The sequence below is a fragment of the Haliotis cracherodii genome, unplaced genomic scaffold, assembly GCF_022045235.1.
Source record: "Haliotis cracherodii isolate W230 unplaced genomic scaffold, xgHalCrac1.p SCAF_14, whole genome shotgun sequence".
NCBI classification, from domain to species: domain Eukaryota; kingdom Metazoa; phylum Mollusca; class Gastropoda; order Lepetellida; family Haliotidae; genus Haliotis; species Haliotis cracherodii.
In genome coordinates, this window is record NW_027266269.1 from 6,687,733 (window position 1) to 6,706,700 (window position 18,968).

At 41.5% G+C, this 18,968-nt stretch overlaps 1 protein-coding gene and 1 pseudogene across 2 annotated transcripts; one reads left to right on the forward strand and one right to left on the reverse strand.

Moving 5' to 3' along the window:
* The window catches only part of LOC139460190 (uncharacterized), a 43,519-nt pseudogene extending 39,031 nt beyond the window's left edge, over positions 1-4,488 (reverse strand).
* Positions 4,489-6,913: 2,425 nt separating this feature from the next.
* LOC139460485 (guanosine-3',5'-bis(diphosphate) 3'-pyrophosphohydrolase MESH1-like) lies at positions 6,914-13,867 on the forward strand. Of its 2 annotated transcripts, none has more exons than XM_071241963.1 (5): positions 6,914-6,986; positions 8,334-8,560; positions 10,110-10,165; positions 11,239-11,320; positions 12,755-13,867. In XM_071241963.1, exons 2-5 carry the CDS (start codon positions 8,437-8,439, stop codon positions 13,045-13,047), a joined length of 555 nt encoding a protein of 184 aa, XP_071098064.1. In that variant the 5' UTR covers positions 6,914-6,986; positions 8,334-8,436; the 3' UTR covers positions 13,048-13,867. The 2 variants fall into 2 exon arrangements, with proteins under 2 accessions (XP_071098064.1, XP_071098065.1); XM_071241964.1 differs by having other exon boundaries at positions 6,951-6,986; positions 8,398-8,560.
* The last annotated feature ends 5,101 nt before the right edge of the window (positions 13,868-18,968 follow it).

The following is an 18,968-nucleotide window of genomic DNA, read 5'->3' on the forward strand; positions in this document are numbered from 1 at the left end:
GTCTCTAATGTTTCAGGTCCAGTTGTAATGCTCCAATTCATATAATTAGTTGGTTTCTAATGTTTCAGGTCAAGTTGTGATGCTCCACTTCACATAATGAGTTGGTCTATAATGTTTCAGGTCCAGTTGTGAGCACCGGATAAAAATGATATCCGTTGGGGTCATATGCGGATAGAGTCCGACTGTGGCGTAGCTAGGTCATTTTATAAGTTTGGGCAACTTTGGAATTATAAATTTTGAAACAATTTTGCAAGGGCACTAGGCCTAGTCAAGCGGGATCAGTAGCCATATCTGTGCTTGTCGACCACTGCGGCTTGAAACCTTTTCCATAAATGAAAATAGTTGGATTTGGCCGAAATATGTTTGAATTGTTACCTTGTTTCGTTTTGTCGCTCTGTGTACAACTGACTGCTTTTAACGTTATGACAGGACAGTCCGACTGTCAACAACGACTGAACGTGGCGTGACGTCTCATAGACTAGGGTTAGAGTAGCTTCCCTTTCAAAAGTTTTTAGCTCGCCAAGGCTCGCTAAATACAATGTTTATTCCTAATGCAGGATGTTTACCAACCCCAAACACACCCGCGTGATAAACTCTATATATTTGCACAGTGTGCAATTACTGATTCTAGAAGCTGATTGGCCAGTTAAACAAAGTTAAATTTTCATTGGACAATGGGACTTTTTTTCTCTAATTCCATTTATTCACAAATCCACGCCATTTAATTCAAATATTTTACATAGATCTACTACAATCTCACTGATTCGAGATTTTTAAGACAAACAGTTTTATATCTACAAAATTGCTTCAAATTATTTATCTTCATTCATTTCACTTGATTTTCTTTTTACAGTAAAACCCAAAACTATGTCAGCGTCGTTTGTAAACAAACATCGATGACACCTGTCAAAGTAAATGACCTCGGTAAAGTGGACGGAGATCTGACTGACATGAAGAGTTATTCGTATAATTCAACCTCTGAACACATTAAATGTCTTTGTTGTCAAAACTGCATATGGCCAGATAGAAGTTACAAGATTCAGACTACGAGTGCGCCAAGATCAACACCACCAAGTCCGGGTTTGCGTTTGGGTTAGAGGACTTGCTGTTTGACGAATTTTTCGACCACCTGAATCCAAAAACCGTCATCGTACGGACAGGTTTGCCTTTTGTGAAAGACGATGTCATCGACAAGGATCTTAACTGCAACTGAAAATGAAAACACAATGAAAAAGACTAAACTTGACAAGTTGACATGAATTTAAGTTCACAAAATTTATTTAGGAAAGAAAAACACGAAAATTAAGAATACTCAAACTTTCAATAATGGCATCAGAATGTAAATAAACTTATTTTGCAACAACTTTTAGACATTCAGAAAGACAATATGAAGGTTTAATACTTTGTAGCATTTTGTAAAGTTGTGTGAAGAAATAGACTGACTGGCCGACGTCCAGGCACCATGAGGGTAATTTACACAGACGGTTCACGATTCGAACTGTCTACTATGAAGGGGATCAAAGGTAGCATAGATTGTAACCTTGGCGACATGGTTACCAAAATCTGCTCGCGAAATCGATGCACTTTGCTGAACTCGGAGAGGTTTGAAATAAAAACAAAAATAATTAAATACACAAGGAAAAAGGAAACTTACCCCTGTTGATCCTCTGTCCGATATTGAACTAAATAAACTTCGTGAATGCGCACAGCTTGGCAACTAGTCTCCAGATACCGTGTTAGTCCATCAACAGCTGTTGATCATTATGAATCACTTCAAAATTTATCATGCAAAACTCTTTCCCATAGTTGATAACGCGTGGGTGAGATCAAGCGATATTTACATTATAGATATCGCTGCAATGAAATTGCATCCAATGAAATTGCATCACAATGCTTTGCAGACCATTGTGACGTCTTTGTTACCATGACGTCACAATCAAATGACATCCCAAATGACTCTGCTACTGAAGCTGTGAGCAGTACTTTTTACACTTAGAGTCTTAGACACTGCTTATTACTGTCTACAAAGTAAAAAATATATTGTTGGTATTTTTTATATCAAAAGACACTCTGGTCAGATTCTCTATATCCACAAACTTCTGTCATCCACTAGGCTGTGTCCACTCCCCAAGTGTGTTTGATAAGTCTTCCTAAATTCCCACATGCACATGTTCCCCATCACTCACACTTGTCTCAAATTACACACGATGTTCATTAAACTTGTCCGGAGTAAACTGTAACGCCGGTTCTCTTGTCATTCCTGGTTTCGTCTGTCTCATATCTCGGGTCATTCATTCCGACACTGTGACAGCAATCGTAGTCTTCAAAGTTCACCTACTTTTCGTAACTTTCCTCTAACAAACAAGACTTCTGTACATTCCGTCTATGTTGTTCTTATAGGTTTGGACATAGGTCGAATGACACATGAAAAGATTGACAGATTTTCCGTGTTTTCACTTCTCAATGTGAAATTCAGGCCCATGCTGATGAACAACGACGGCTTGTCTTGTCAGATCTTGTCGAAACAAGCCTTGATTAAAAAAAGCTGTGTAAATCAGACAGAAATATAACTGCAATAAAGGTTTTTAACAGAACTATTTTTTTCACGCGTAACAACACGTTAAAGTTGGAGTGAGTGGACAGTGTTGACACAAAACAGCTGATTCTTGATCGGCGACAGGTATTTTTCCCTTGAAACACGTCTTTCATATGATTATTGGTAATAAATGGAATAACCCGTCGGTACGAGTGATTACAGAAAATATGTCACTCGTGAAATTAATGTTTTAAGTTCCCCGCTAAAGCAACATTAATTTTACCTCGTGTGTTATTCTATAAGTATTTCCTTTCTCCATAGGGACGATGGGGTAGCTAAAACGTTTGCTCGTCACGCTGAAGAGCCGGGTCGATTCCCCACATAGACACAATGTGTGAAGCCCATTTCTGGTGTCCCCCTATTGCTGGAATATTGCTAAAAGTGGCATAAAACCACCATACTCACTCCTCCATAATCGTCAAATATGACCGTGTCATAGAATGTCATCTTTAAGTTCTTAGCTGAAAGGTGCAGGCGGCCAAACTTGTCATGGAGTATTTCACCATACGAAATGTCTGTGTTCAGTTTTCCTTTAATTGCGTCTGTCATGTTCTTCTTGTTTCTGGGTTGTTCAAATGTAGTAGCAATCGCAGGACGAACATGTAGTTTCCGGGCGACATCGCATCTGGGAGAACTGTTGTGGTTCATCTCCCTGTGTAATTGTTCTTCTACTTGCGAATATATTGTGCCTTTCAATTCGGGAACAGGGGTTGTCGGGTTGCCAAGTGGTTAAAGAGTTCGCTCGTCACGCCGAAGACCTGGGATCCGTTCCCGACATGGGTACAATGTGTGAAGCCAATTTCTGGTGTCCCCCTCCGTGATATTGCTGGAATATTGGTAAAAGCGGTGTAAACCCATACTCACTCACTCACTCAATTCGGGAACAAACGTTATACGCCTTAGCAGTTCCTTTTCCGATTTTGTATTTCCTTCATGAAATCTATCAAACAAACAGAACGTTTTCTTTGTGGGTGGCAAGTCAGTGTCGGAATCCAGAGCATTGACTGGAGCTACTGTTAGCCATTCTTTCATGTAAGGAATACTCTTAGAAAATGTCCCTTGGCTAGCTTTCTGTATGTTTTCAGCAGTTGCTTCGGCCAAGCGTTCCTCGTTTGGAGAGAACATGTTCTTCCGCTGCTTGTTTCCATGGCGTGACATCATTGGGGCTAGTCACTTATGATGACTGGCGGTTGTCTTGAGATAGATCGATGTGGTCGCTCACGCTTTCAGGCCTCAGTTTGTTTGTTTGTTTGCTTGCTTGTTTAACGCCGCACTCAGCAATACCCCAGCTATATGACGGCGGTCTGTAAATAATCGAGTATGGACCAGACAATCCAATGATTGACATCATGAGCATCGATCCACGCAATTGGGATCGATGACATGGATCAACCAAGTCAGTAAGCCTGACCACCCGATCCCGTTACTCGCCTCTTCCGACAAGCATAGTCGCCTTTTACGGCAAGCAATGGTTACTATTCTACTTCGAATCTTCACGGGTCCTCAGAATACTTTTGAATACATACACATTTCTATGGGGGCAGGACGCTGATACCCATCCGCCTGAACGAACATTAACATGGTCATAAGTAAAGGGAAATGGAGTGATGGAACACATTTGGTTTAACCTCGCTTTTAACAGTAGTTATTCTGCATCAGTTGGCGCGGCGCCTGAATGTGGCAACACACACAGAGCGCACACTTACATTCAGCAATACTCTAAATTGCATGTTTCTATTGATATTAAGTCCAATTAATCACTGTTAATGCCATAGTATGGCGTAATTACCAGAATGGCCCCATATGCTTGAAAAGGGCTTGTTGAAGGTTGATTTGCTTTTCGTCTTTTCCTTGAAGCTGTTGACCATCTCTAAATTGGCGTCTACTTCCATCTGTCGTAAGGAAATCGTAGGTTATCGTAATCTATTTCCGAAACTATCGTAGCCCTAAGATATCTTAAGATTGTCGTAAATCTAAGATAGCTCATACCTGTCGTAAGTTTATTTTATCTTCATCCAAGATGTTCGTTTAGTCAAGGCATCTTTTATCATAAGAACAAAACGTGTAGGACATATGTAGGATTGTACAGCATTTCACTCAAATATGTGCGTGTTAAACAATGTGACCTGACAATGTGATCATGAATTCCTTGTCACTTACCTATGTTGTTATTGTCAGCAGCTGGGGAATCCCCGTGACGTCATTGGGAAACACCCCGCTTTTTCAGTCTCTAATACAAATGAGTTCTCTGTCAGAGTTACGATATATATCGTAACTCTGAACGATCTGCGACAGGTTTACGATAGTTTCGAAAATCTATCTTATCTTAACCTTAAGATATCTTATCTTTAAAAGGTAAGCTGTTGAAATTTATCTTAGCTAAGATCGTTTCGAAAATCTAGGCCCAGTACCGTACTCCTGAACCGTGACAGTCGGGTAGCCTTGTGGTTATAGCGTTCGCTCGTCACGCCGAAGATCCGGGGTCGATTCCCGACATGGGTACAATGTGTGAAGCCCATTTCTTGTGCCCCGCCGTGATATTGCTGGAATATTGCTAAACCTAGCCTCACTCAGACTCACTCACATCCAGAACCTACATGATATGATATGGAAAATGTTGAAACAATTATTGAGTATGCTTTCCACTTCTATCGTGCAGTGTCACCTCAACATGTGACATCTCAAAGAGACACCGATCCATGTTTAACATTTTGCTACCAAGTATATGCATAGAGTTTAGTTTGCTATCTGCTTCGTGAACATAAGGTGAACAAAACATATTTAATTTACATTATCATACAATTTACAAACAAATGAGACACGGATTTCAATCGATGCTCATGATATTTATCACTGGATTGTCAGGTCCAGACTCAATTATTTGCAGACCGCTGTCATATAGCTGGAATGTTGCTGAGTGCAGCGTTAAACAACAAACAAACCAACCAACCAACTTCAATATCAACATTATTTTGGCTTTAAAATTCTAGTCAGATATGGTATGCGTATATCTAGGTCTTACAGGCTATAAGCCCAATTACTGCATCTGAATCTAGCTATCAATGATTTCAAATACGTTTGGATAAAGATAGGTAACTCTCTATATTTTAAGGAATCTTATCATATATGTGGCTGTAAGTATTTAATTGATGCATACCTTGTTCGCATTAGATTGTATAAGAGGCTAAGTATTATGATATTGCATACATAATTGGGAAACATCTACATCTGGGACCAAACACACATATATATACGAATCTGCTTGTCGTAAAAGGCGACTATGCTTGTCGTAAAAGGCGACGAACGGGATCGGGTGGTCAGGCTCCCTGACTTGGTTGACACATATCATCGTATCCCAATTGCGTGGATCGATGCTCATGATATCAATCACTGGATTGTCTGGTCCAGACTCGATTATTTAAAGACGGCTGTCATATAGCTGGAATATTGCTGAGTGCGGCGGTAAACAAACAAACGAACAAACAAACAAACCAACGATGCTCATAATGTCAATCATTGGGTTGTCTGGTCCGGACTCGATTATTTAGAGACCGCCGTCATATAGTTTGAATATTGCCGAGTGCGGCGTTAAACAAACAAACAAACAAACAAACAAACAAACAAGCCCTGGAGATACCGAGGGTGCCTTGCCTCGTGTTTCTGACCAGCAGCCCAGGGTCGAGTCGTGGATACTGAGTAGTGTTGTTTTTTTGTCACGGCGACGTTTTTACAATAATTTGATGAGTGAGTGAGTATGGTTTTACGCCACTTAAAGCAATATTCCAGCAATATTACGGCGGGGGACACCAGAAATGGGCTTCACACGTTGTACCCATGTCGGGAATGGTACCCGAGTCTTCGGCATGAGCGAACGCTTTAACAACTATTCATGTTAAACTTCGGCATGGTATCTCAGTCAGTAATAGTGGAAGAAACCACACACATCTCCACACATTGCTGTAGAAGTGCAACAGTCTTGTAAACCCAATTTCATCTCGCCTGACCTTGCTACCATCCCGTTGAAAAAGACAAAAATGCGTTCTCCGTCTTGATAAAGGGTCATTACTGTGGTTATTTAATTTTACCGTTTCTACTGACATGAATGGGTCATACTCAGTAAAGTTTCTACCAACGAGCCTTTTGCAAGTCTAGTTAATGTGTAGAATCCCCACTAGGTGTCTGTGCGCTGTTAGGATTCCCCAAGCTCCGGCGCATGGAACTCTGGGTAGGAGAGCGGGGATTTCCTAGCCAACGAATGTATTAACTGGGCCCCGTCTGTTCATAACACAAGTTGACGATGCGCATGAAGAGCCGGGAACCAGCTTAACACGTGTGCGACGGACATTGACAGAATATATGGAGGTCATCTGTCTTCACAGCTAAACTAAAGGTGAGCGGGTATATGAATAGCATTGCAATTGTGGATACATATGTCTATGAACTTCCACGTGTGTATTTCCAGACTGTCATCGAAGCTGTCACTATGTGTGTGATCGACATGATGGAATATGCTTCCGATGGGTAACGAAGTGATACGGTTTTCGCGCAGCTGCCGGCGAGATTGTTCACTTCTCTGTCATACAGCGAGGAGAAGGAAATAAATCTGCCACGTTGACTAACATAGATCCTCCGAATAGCTAGTGCCCCTTGATCTCGCCAACCACTTCAGTTATACAAGTTACATATTTTATAATAAATCTCAATCATTCTGGTCATATAACATATTTTATTCATCAATATTAAAAAATGAATTTATCAACTTGTTGTCTGCCAACGGATGCAAACCAACATTCTCATTTTCCATTGGTCGATTTTAACCCAAATTTGTGTCTTTTTTCTCAATAACCGATAGGGTTTGTTTGTTTGTTTGTTTGTTTGTTTGTTTAATGCCACACTGCCTTTGAAAGACATTTTGCCCCTGGTCCAGATGCAATGAGATTTTTTTGAATGTGAGTTTGCTAATTATCAAAGATAATTCGACTTCAAACAGAGATAAGTTGATCTTCTTTATATGTGACTTAAACTATGGCACAATATTTTGTTTGTTTGTTTCTTGTTTAACGACCCACTCAGCAATATTCCGGCTAGATGACAGCAGTCTGTAAATGATCAAGTTTGAACCAGACAATCCAGTGTTTGACATTATGAGCATCAATCCATACAATTGTGATATGATGACATCCATCAACCAAGTCAGCGAGCCTGACCACTCGATCCCGTTCGTCGCCTTTTACGACAAGCATAGTCACCTTTTATGGCAAGCAATGGTTGTAAAGACCCGGATCAGATTTGTTTGCTGGTTCAGTGGTGACTTGATGAAGTGTTTTAGAGTACACTGTAACTGTAATACTTTTTGCAACATAAGTCACTTACACACCCTTTATATTACAACAGAAAGGTCATCTGTAGGTCGCTCAAGTGTCAGTGTCTCAAAATGTGCATCTAGCCCTGAGCAAGACAAGCTTAATCCATTGTTACTCGCCCCGTGAAGTTCCGGGGTAGAATCGGTCTTCAACAACCCATGCTTAAAGGCGACTATGCTTGTCAGAGGCGACTAACGGGATCGGGTGGTCAGGCTTGCTGACTTGGTTGATGCATTTCATTGATCCAAATTGCGCGGACCAGGTCTTATGATATTAATCACAAAATTGTCTGATCCAGACTTGATTATTTACAGATCTCCGTCATATAGCTGGAATATCACTGGAATGTTTGATCCAGACTTGATTATTTACAGACCTCCTGAGTGCAGCGTTAAACAACAAGCCAACCAACCAACTTTTGTTACTCGCCAAGTCCAGGTGCCAGTTACTCTCCAGGTGTCTGTATCAGCAGCAGCCATGCAGACGACGGAGCCCAACATCACAAGAGAAATAATCAGATGTGCGAACTTCTCAGCCATCAAACACAAAGATCAGCGGCGGAAAGATCCTGAGTCAACTCCCTACATCAACCACCCGATAGGTAGGTCTAAATAGGCCTCATTGTCATACCTCCTTGTCAGAATGATGACATCTGATTGGTCAATGTAATCTTGATAAAATACCATGTATCCTGCCTTTGAGGGGAATAAATTTCTCAGCGAATAAATCCCTTATTCACCACCCCGAGCAACACATACTGCATGTGGATTTCTAAGAGGAAGAAATAGCTGAAATACTTGCCAGCCCTGACCAAAACCTGCCTGCCCACTATAATCATATGTTTCTCAGGATAATTTAATTAAAACTTTAAATCGAATTCATTGAAAATGAAGTAATGCAAGAAAAGAAATAGCAATATCCTATAATATCCTAGAATACATTATGTAAATATCCTTATTCCTAAATAGGGCCTCATGACTTTCAATCAATATCCATATCAATGTCAGTGTCATTGTGATTGTCACTTCCTTCAACGAGGTCACTGAAGTCTGACTCATATTCAATTTTCCAAGAAGGAACGATCGTTCTTTTTCGCTTCGTGCTTTCATAGATCTTGTCTCTTTCAGCCTGTGTCTTTTTTTCTTGTCATCACTGACTTCAGGTAAACCAAAGATTTTAAAAGACTCATGCTGTCGAGCAACGTGGGTAATGGGCACCGCCATTTGCAATATCACTAGCAACAGAAACAGGGTCACTGATTGGTCGTTGTGTCTGGAATTATCCAATCAAATAGCTTGTCTCAAAATATGAAAACTGGATGCTTGTAGCATAAGCGCATAGCTAAATTTTAGATTTTCTAAAAGCTAACAGGGTTTCTTTTTGGTTACATTTTATCATTCATCTTTACATGTGAATTAATGCTTATCATCGGGGAATATTTAGAATATTTTCACATATGAAATAATCCGACCGTCGGGCAGGGGGATTTGAAAATCTGGCAGCCCGAGTTGAAATCAACCCGTCTCAGACGGTCGGGCAGGCAGGTATTTCAAACACTGATAACTTATGCCCCAACACAAACAAGACAGGCTGCACATGGATTTCTGAGAGGGAGAATAAATCCTTTATACCTCAACACAAACAAGACAGGCTGCACATGGATTTCTGAGAGGGAGAATAAATCCTTTATACCCCAACACAAACAAGACAGGCTGCACATGGATTTCTGAGAGGGAGAATAAATCCCTTATACCACCCACAAACAAAACAGGATGGTACTCAGTATGAAGAATTATTTCTGTTCATCTTCTAAATGCCTCCGTGGTCTAGTGGTAGAGCGTCAGCCCGGAGAGAGGAAGGTCCGGGGTTCGATTCCCTCCGCATCATATCAAAAGATGTTAAAAGATGGTACTTGTTGTTACCCTGCCTGATGCTTGCATTAAGGGGTTAAAACAGGACTGGTCGGCTTGGAGTCAGTATACTGTGTCTGAATGGGGTATTCATGTTAAACTGCGGCATGATATCTCAGTGGACTAGCACTATAAAATCAGCATGCACATCACTATATATAAGTGCAATAATCGTGAACACGGCGTTAGACCCCATTTCATCTCACCTCACCTGTTCATTGTTTTTTCTGTTTAATGAAGGTGTGGCGTATATATTGACAGAGGAAGCCGGAATCACAGACCTCAGTGTCATCCAGGTAATAAATACCACAGGCTTGGACGACCCCAACCCCAACCCCCTATAACCCAAAGACCCTACTGGGGTATACCCTCTGTTGGTCTAAAGGTTTGGAGGGGACACAGGTGGCCATGTCGTCTAAGGCAATGCGATTCGCTTGGGCTTGCCAGAGACCTATGATTGTGGGTTCGAATCCCGGTTCGCCCCGATTGTGTTTCTAGGTTTGTCAGCACCATACCCGTGCTCGTGGGTTTCACCGAAGTGGTAAACGTCTGAGACCTGCATCACTTCAGGCTTTCCTCCCACATTAAGCTGACACACTGTGATATAACTGGAATCATGTAAGAGCGGCTTTAAACCTAACTCACTCACTGAAGGGTTTGCAAAATGTCCTTTTGGGAATTGTTTGACAGGATCCCTGGGAAAAAGTATAAAAATGATCTGATCATGCATACACTGAAGTTGACTGAAGCTTATCCTTCTTAAAACATATGAAAGTCAGAAGGAATGCATGCATCGTCAGAAAGAAATGCGACCCTTTTGGACTTGTAGTGTAACCATGGAGTTCTTGATAATTTGTGTCACAGAACAAAATATCACTTCACTAACCACTGGTCAGATAGTCCTGTGGGTACCCGGGTCCTACTCAGTACCCACCAGACCCGAGTACCTGAGTACCCGAGTCACCCGCCCCAGCCCTCGTACAGGTGTGGGTGAGTGAGTGAGTTGAGTGACTGGTAAATATCTAACCAAACATGGTCTATTCTATTTTACCCTTAGGAGGCACAGAAGGCCCAGTTGTCTGAGGCGCCGCAATTCGCTGTGCAGAGTTGCATCCCTTGGGCACACCAGAAACCTATGATCGTGGGTTCGAATCCCGGTTCGCCCCATTATGTTTCTATGTTTGTCAGCACCATACCTGTGCTCGTGGGTTTCACCAAAGTGTTCAACGTCTGAGGACTGCATCACTTCGGGCTTTCCTCCCACATTAAACTGACATGCCGTGATATAACTGGAATACTGGTCAAAACGCCGTTAAACCCAACTCACTCACTCACTCATTATTTTACCCTATGCCTCATTATGTTTCAGACGGCTCTGCTGCACGATACAGTGGAAGACACAAGCACGACCTTTGATGAAATCGAGGCTGAATTTGGAAAGGAGGTTCGAGGTACATGAACACGTCCTCATTGAAATGGAGATGGGATGGCCACAATGGACAAAACCTTTTCTCACTTCATAGTTAGGCCTTTCTGTTTTTATAAATTGGTAGACTTTTTTTTCTCAAAACCTTGGTGGTTACAAGGAACATTGATTTAGACACTTTAATTTCTACGTTTGTTTTTAGTAGAATGTGTTATCTAAATTCTAAGGAATTGAACATGGTTTGATATACAAGGAGCTGGTATGTGCAAGAAAATGTTTGTATGGTAACTAATTGGGGATGCAGCTTTGAAATGCTCTAACACTCACTCTCTCTCTCTCTCTTGGGGATACAGCTTTAAAGCTCTGACATGTTCTCTCTCTGTTTCCCTCTCTCTCTTTCGTTTGGGGACGCAGCTTTGAAATGCTCTCTCTCTTTCTTGGGGACGCAGCTTTGAAATGCTCTCTCTCTTTCTTGGGGACGCAGCTTTGAAATGCTCTCTCTCTTTCTTGGGGACGCAGCTTTGAAATGCTCTCTCTCTTTCTTGGGGTCGCAGCTTTGAAATGCTCTCTCTCTCTCTTGGGGACGCAGCTTTGAAATGCTCTCTCTCTCTCTCTTGGGGACGCAGCTTTGAAATGCTCTCTCTCTCTCTTGGGGACGCAGCTTTGAAATGCTCTCTCTCTTTCTTGGGGATGCAGCTTTGAAATGCTCTCTCTCTCTCTTGGGGACGCAGCTTTTATAGCTCTGACATTCTCTCTCTCTAACTCTCCCTCTCTCTCTTGGCGACACAGCTTTGAAATGCTCTCTCTCTCTCTTGGGGACGCAGCTTTTATAGCTCTGACATTCTCTCTCTCTAACTCTCCCTCTCTCTCTTGGCGACACAGCTTTGAAATGCTCTCTCTCTCTCTTGGGGACGCAGCTTTTATAGCTCTGACATTCTCTCTCTCTAACTCTCCCTCTCTCTCTTGGGGACGCAGCTTTGAAATGCTCTAACACCCTCCTGTCTCTCTCTCTTCTCTGTGTCCTGGGGGGGGGCACGGGTGGCCAAGTCGTCTAAGGCGCCGCGATTCGCTGTGCAGAGTTGCGTCCCTTGGGCACGCCAGAAACCTATGGTTGTGGGTTCGAATCACAGTTCGCCCCGATTATGTTTCTAGGTTTGTCAGCACCATACCCGTGCTCGTGGGTTTCACCGAAGTGGTAAACGTCTCAGACCTGCATCACTTCGGGCTTTCCTCCCACATTAAGCTGACACGCCGCGATATAACTGGAATACTGTTAAAAGCGGCGTTAAACTAAACTCACTCACTGTGTCCTGGGGATACAGCTTTAAAGCTCTGACACATTTTCTCTCTCTCTTCCTATCTCTCTTGGGGACGCTCCTTTGAAAAGCTCTGACAAGTTCTCTCTCTCTCTCTCTCTCTCTTCAGAAAAGCTCTAATACTCCCTCACCCTCTGTTTCAGATCTAGTCGCCGAGTTGTCTGATGACAAGACGCTGATGAAAGAAGATAGGAAACGTCTTCAAATAGAACACGCGCCCCACGCAAGCCCCAAGGCCAAACTAGTGAAGCTAGCGGACAAGCTGTATAACTTACGTGACCTCCAGCGTACCACACCCCGTGGATGGTCGCAGAAGCGGTTGGAAGAATACTTCATCTGGGCAGCTCGAGTTGTTGCGGGACTCCGTGGAACAAACAGAACTATGGAAGACGCTCTGGACAATATCTTCAAAGAGAAGAATGTTGTCATATCATAGCAGTAGCCAGGTTGGCAAAGCGTCCGCAGTTGTCTCCCTTCTGTACATAAGGATCCTGTGATCATGGCTTGTCGCCACCTTACAATGCTCTTTGATTTCATCTAAGACCTGCATAACTGGGTTTCCTTCCACTCCTTTCCTTCCTGGGACTCCCTGTGATTTGACAGAAATAATGTTTAAGTGGTGTTAAACTCCACCAGCCCTCCACCTATTCATATATGAAGTTATGAAAACATTGTAATTCTTGGTATATCGGAAATGGGTTTGCATTTAAAGGGAGATAATATTGTTTGATGAGCAGGCAGAGTTATGTCCCTTGTATATGTCCTGGCATCAGAATAATGTGAGAATTTGAGATGTTTATTACATTTATTATTATGAATTGGCTGTCAGTAATATGGCCAATTCGGCCAACATCATATGGAAGCACGAGGGCCAATACAGGATTTCAGGCCAATACGGCTGTACCAGGCCAATGTGGCTTTTTGCATAATTTCATTCCTGAAAGACTGTGATCAGACTTCGGTTAGATCGTGAATCCTGTTTTTATGTATGTGTTTTCTTGATTTCCTTGACTGGTATATAATGTAATGTAATGTCTGTAAATAATCAAATCTGGACCTGACAATCCAGTGATTGACATCGTATCCCAATCGCGTAGATCGATGCTCATGATGTCAATCACTGGATTGTCTGGGCCAGGCTTGATTATTTTACAGACTGCCATCATTTAGCTGGAATATTGCTGAGTGCGGCATTAAACAACAAAGAAACAAATAAACATAGATCATACTCATAATGAAATATGTTGTAATCACTGATTGAATGAGTAATGAGATATATTCATATTTGTATCATTTCTGGTGTCTGTGATATTGCTGGAATATTGCCGAAATCGGCTTAAAACTATACTCACTCAAATTTGTTTTGTGTGGTAACTCTTTAGTTTTAGACAGTGGTGAGACAGTGGATAGAATGTTTATTTTCTACCCAGTGTCATTAATATTAGAACCTTGTCGTCAGAGGCGACTAACGGGATTGGGTGGTCAGACTCGCTGACTTGCTTGAAGCCTGTCATCGATCCCAATTGCGTGGATCGATGCTCATGATATCAATCACTGGATTGTCTGGTCCAGACTCGATTATTTACAGACCACCATCATATAGCTGGAATATTGCTGGGTGTGGTGTAAAACAACAAACCAAACCAAACCAAACTAATATCAGAACCTGTCAGGTTAGAATTGGTTGCAAGCTGACTTGGTTGTCTTTGTACCCCAAAAACATTATAAGTTGTCAACCAATCTGGAGGGGTATGTGGTGTGATGTACCCTGCGTGTGAGCACATATACCCTGAACATCATACAGACCTGGAATATACGTCCGAAGTTTCACCGAGAAAAACGCTTTGATTCAACCATTTTCACCGATAGCAGATGACGCAAACCGAATTACTTCCCTTTACCTAATGCATTCGGATAAACATCAGTTCATTTCAGCTCAACAGTACTAAGCAAGTTATTAGAGAGGTGTGTTCAGATATATTTCTCGTAAGCGGCCCACATGGAAAATATTTGCCCACTTCTTAAATAATCAGAACCTAGTATTTTAATGTTAGGGGAGATAATAGATGTGACTCATAATATCAATCACTGGATTGTCTGATCCAGATACTTTTACAGCCCAGCAACACATAGCCGGAATATTGCCGAGTGTGGTATTAAACAACAAACAGGATTATCTCAGCAGCTCCTGTCCCTCATTGAGTTTGCTGATGACATGTCACTATTAAGCTGCTTATCTGTGTAAATATAATAAATTCACCATTATCCAATTCATTTTTAGGTTTGCTTGCATACAAATATGCATCACTGAGCTTCTGACTGGAGAGTGGAAGGTCGGTAGTTTGTTGTCTGATGGTGAGAGAAGGTAGCTGCGTTTACCCTGCCTGGCGCTTGGTGTTGAGGGGATAAAACAAGGATTGGACTGTTTCGTTTTTCTGAGAGGCGTATCCATGTTCCAACTGAATCATGGTATTTCAGTGGGAAAACATTATTGAACCGGCATTAGTCGGGTCCAGTGCAATAATCTTGAATGCAACCTGAAGACCCATTTCTTCTCACCTCACCTCGCCTGGCCTGGCCTCGCCCTGCCCTGCCCCGCCCCGACTAGCCTGGCCTGGCATGGCTTCACCCCATCTCACCTCACCCCATCTCACCTCACCCCGCCTCACCTCACCCCATCTCACCTCACCTCACCTCACATTCATGAACTACAGTGAATGATGCACAAAGTCATTGCTGTTGTGAGCATCAAATTATGACATATATACTCTGCAAAAAAAACCCCGCAAAATAGATTTTAGACGTATATTTTATAAATCATATAATTTGATATATATGCGTGGACACGCTTGTCTCGGGAAGATGAAACTAGGCTTTGATATAGGCTAGTAGACACGCTCACCTCGGGAGGATGGGGGCGGAGCAGATCTCACGATGGTACCCATGCTCATAAGAGGATAGGGTGGTAAGGTTCAATGACTTGGTTGATGCATGTCATTGTATCCCAATTGCATGGACTGATGCTGATGAGTGCAGTGTTAAACAACAAACAAACAAAAACTCCAAAAAGCTTAATAATTAACACTCTGAGGGGATTCCGGGTTAGCGCGAGTCCCCAGCAATCTATGCTGGTTGTAAGAGGTGACCAACTGGATCAGGTGGTCAGGGTTTGTGACTTCGCTGAATATGTGTCATCTTACCATGACGATGTGAATCCTTTTTCACAAGACCTGTGGAGATTCTGGGGTAGAATAGATCTTCAGCAACCCATGCTATGCTTGTCGTAAAAGGCGACTAACGGGATGGGGTGGTCAGGCTCGCTGACTTGGTTGATGCATGTCATCATATCCCAATTGCGTGGATCGATGCTCATGACATTAATCACTGGATTGTCTGGTCCAGACTCGATTATTTACAGACCGCAGTCATATAGCTGGAATATTGCTGAGTGCGGCGTAAAACAACCAACCAACCAACCAACCAACCTTTTTCACAACATTTGTCACTGGACTGTCTGGTCCAGACTTGATTATTTACTGGGCACCATCATATAGCTGGATATTGCTGTGTGTGGCTTTAAACAAACAAATAAACAATAAGAAACCATAAACAAACAAAACCAAAGCTGCCAAATATATTTATTGAAGGGGGCTTACAAAAGACCATAACATAGAAATTCCATAATTCATATTTAAAGAAAACCCAATACATTTCTTGATTTTGTTTCACAGATCCTTTTTACAGCTGCATTTAATTTTTAAGTAATAAAAAATTGTCCCATTCTATCAATATCAATCAGTTCAACATCAACTCAACATACAAGGATCTGCAAAAGAAAATGTCAGTCTTGCCTTTCAAAACATTCTGAGTATTGTTGACGAACACAAAGCACAAACACAATCATTGTCAACTCACATACTCGACTAGCTGCAATATCACAGCTGTGTACAAGCTCCTTGCAGGGATAGCCGTTCATGGAGCTCTCTATACTATCGCTGCCACCAGTCAAAACTCCTCACTGTGATAGGTGGCCAAAAACCATGCTTGGAGTTGAACTCGCAACCGAATAGCCGTTATGTTTACAAACAAGTGACGACTGTCGTTACGAATACACTTACCCCTGCTAAATTACTTTCTTTCTTTGTCAATTTGAATTTCTATTTCATTAAAACTCTCATGTAATTGATATAGTAAGAATGTAAGGGAGAAATTGGTTGATTTTCTGTTCTCGAAATCACTCTGATTACATAAACAAAGTAAATTCATCTGGAAAACATGGTAGGTCGTTAACCTTTTTAAAATGAACTATGATGACATTCCCAAAGACATAAACAAAAGTATGAACCTTTTTTACATTTGGGGTTAGAGGCCAAATTTCAAGATTCTTGTAATGGCCGCGCCCACACTGGTGGCAGCAATGTTACCGAGAGTGTAACGAAGGTGTCACACGCTGGGAAGGAGCTGGAGCTATGTACTGTGCCGACTATCCAACGTCTACTGGTCACTAAGGCCACACAGATTTTATTTTCGTTTCACCACCACCCCAACTTAAAAGCAGCCAGTCTAAGAAATAAACATAAAAATATTTATTTTCTCCCTCTAGTAATATAGCGAGTTTTGGTTTTACGCCGCTTTTAGCAATATTCACATCGGGGGACACCAGAAATAGGCTTCACACATTGTACCCATGTTGGGAATCGAACCCAGGTCTTCAGCGTGACGAGCGGACGCTTTAAACACTAGGCTACCCGACCGCCCTAGTAATATAGACTCTTAAACAACAATAAACGTTTAATATAAATTCCATGTATACATCACATGATTCAAGAGGCCATCGGCAAATCCATAGCAGAAGGATTTTCTTTTAAGTGAATAAATAATTGATGTTTATTTTTTTTTTGACCGACCTTGTGTTGCAAAGCTGGAATAAATCCGTGAAAGATAAGATTAAAAAATATGACCTAATATACACCTGGGAATAATTAATCTCTGTTTTTATAAAAAAAAGGCGACTATGCTTGTCGTAAGAGGCGACTAATGGGATCGGGTGGTCAGGCTCGCTGACTTTGTTGATGCATGTCATCGATCCCAATTGCGTGGATGGATGCTCATGATATCAATCATTGGACTGTCTGGTCCAGACACGATTATTTACAGACCTCCGTCATATAGATGGAATATTGCTGAGTGCGGCGTTAAACAACAAACCAACCAACCAACCATGGCAGTTGGTATTGGATTCCAGGTTAGAAATGGTCTCCAGGAACATCTGCTGGTCAAGAGGCAACGAAATGGACCAGGTGGTCTGAGGTCAAACTGTTGACTTGTTTCATCGAGTGTCTTCATAGCCAGTTGGTGTGGATCGTTGTTAACAATATCAGTCACTGGATTGTCTGGTAAAGATTCTATGATTTACAGTCTGCTGTCATATATCCGGACTACTGCGGAATGTGACGTTAAACACAGATACATGACCTAGCACAATCTAGAAGAATAAACAGTGTTCTTGTACCATCTGTAGGAACACAGTGTTCTTGTGCCATCTGTAGGAACAGTGTTCTTGTGCCATCTGTAGGAACACACAGTGTTCTTGTAAAACCTGTAGGAACACACAGTGTTCTTGTACCACATGTAGGAACATTGTATTCTTTACCATCATGGGACATTTATCAGATGCGATCAGTTTCATAAGTATTTCCTAGAAGAACATGGAAGTTCGGGAGATAAGTAAGAAAAAAACAACACTGTTTAACTTTTTCCCAGGTGTATATTTGATGGTCCCAGAAAGTTGGGAGTTAACAAGATATAATTGTATTCAGAATCCTCAACAAAAATTGAAAACAAATATTTTCAAGCAATATGTTCATAGAAACATTATGACAAAGACAACAATATCTTAAAATTTAATTATAACATAATAATAATCTTATTAAAATCCGATCCTCTTCTTAGATTTGATACTTCTCTGCCCAACTGTGATGGCCTAGTCAAAATCAAGGATGTGTTTTGGCGCCAGTAATATATCTGTCTTCTAAAGCAATTCAGCTTTCTATCGTTCACCACCTTTGTCATCAATTCTGAACCTTTGGTCAGAGGAAAACGAAATCCACATAAAGGTTCCCTCGGTTGTGCAACCTTTTGGCTGTATTTTCCATTACACTTAAATATAACGGGGTGTAAAACATCAACAACATATAGCGTGGTTATTATTTTCTCCATTCCGAACTGTATGGTTACATAGTCTTTTACACATACAAAAATCTGATATGCAGATCCAAATGGTTTTGAACTTCTGAAGAAATAGACTGATTGGAGGCTTTCTCAGATTTTATTGGAAAGAGGTTTTGATTTGGATGC

Bases quoted from the DNA above. Each gene is read 5' to 3' on its own strand.
- LOC139460485 (XM_071241963.1), top strand. From the start codon at position 8,437: ATGCAGACGACGGAGCCCAACATCACAAGAGAAATAATCAGATGTGCG. The intron at 8,561-10,109 runs GTAGGTCTAAAT...TGTTTAATGAAG, and splicing joins CTACATCAACCACCCGATAG to GTGTGGCGTATATATTGACA. The intron at 10,166-11,238 runs GTAATAAATACC...ATTATGTTTCAG, and splicing joins CAGACCTCAGTGTCATCCAG to ACGGCTCTGCTGCACGATAC.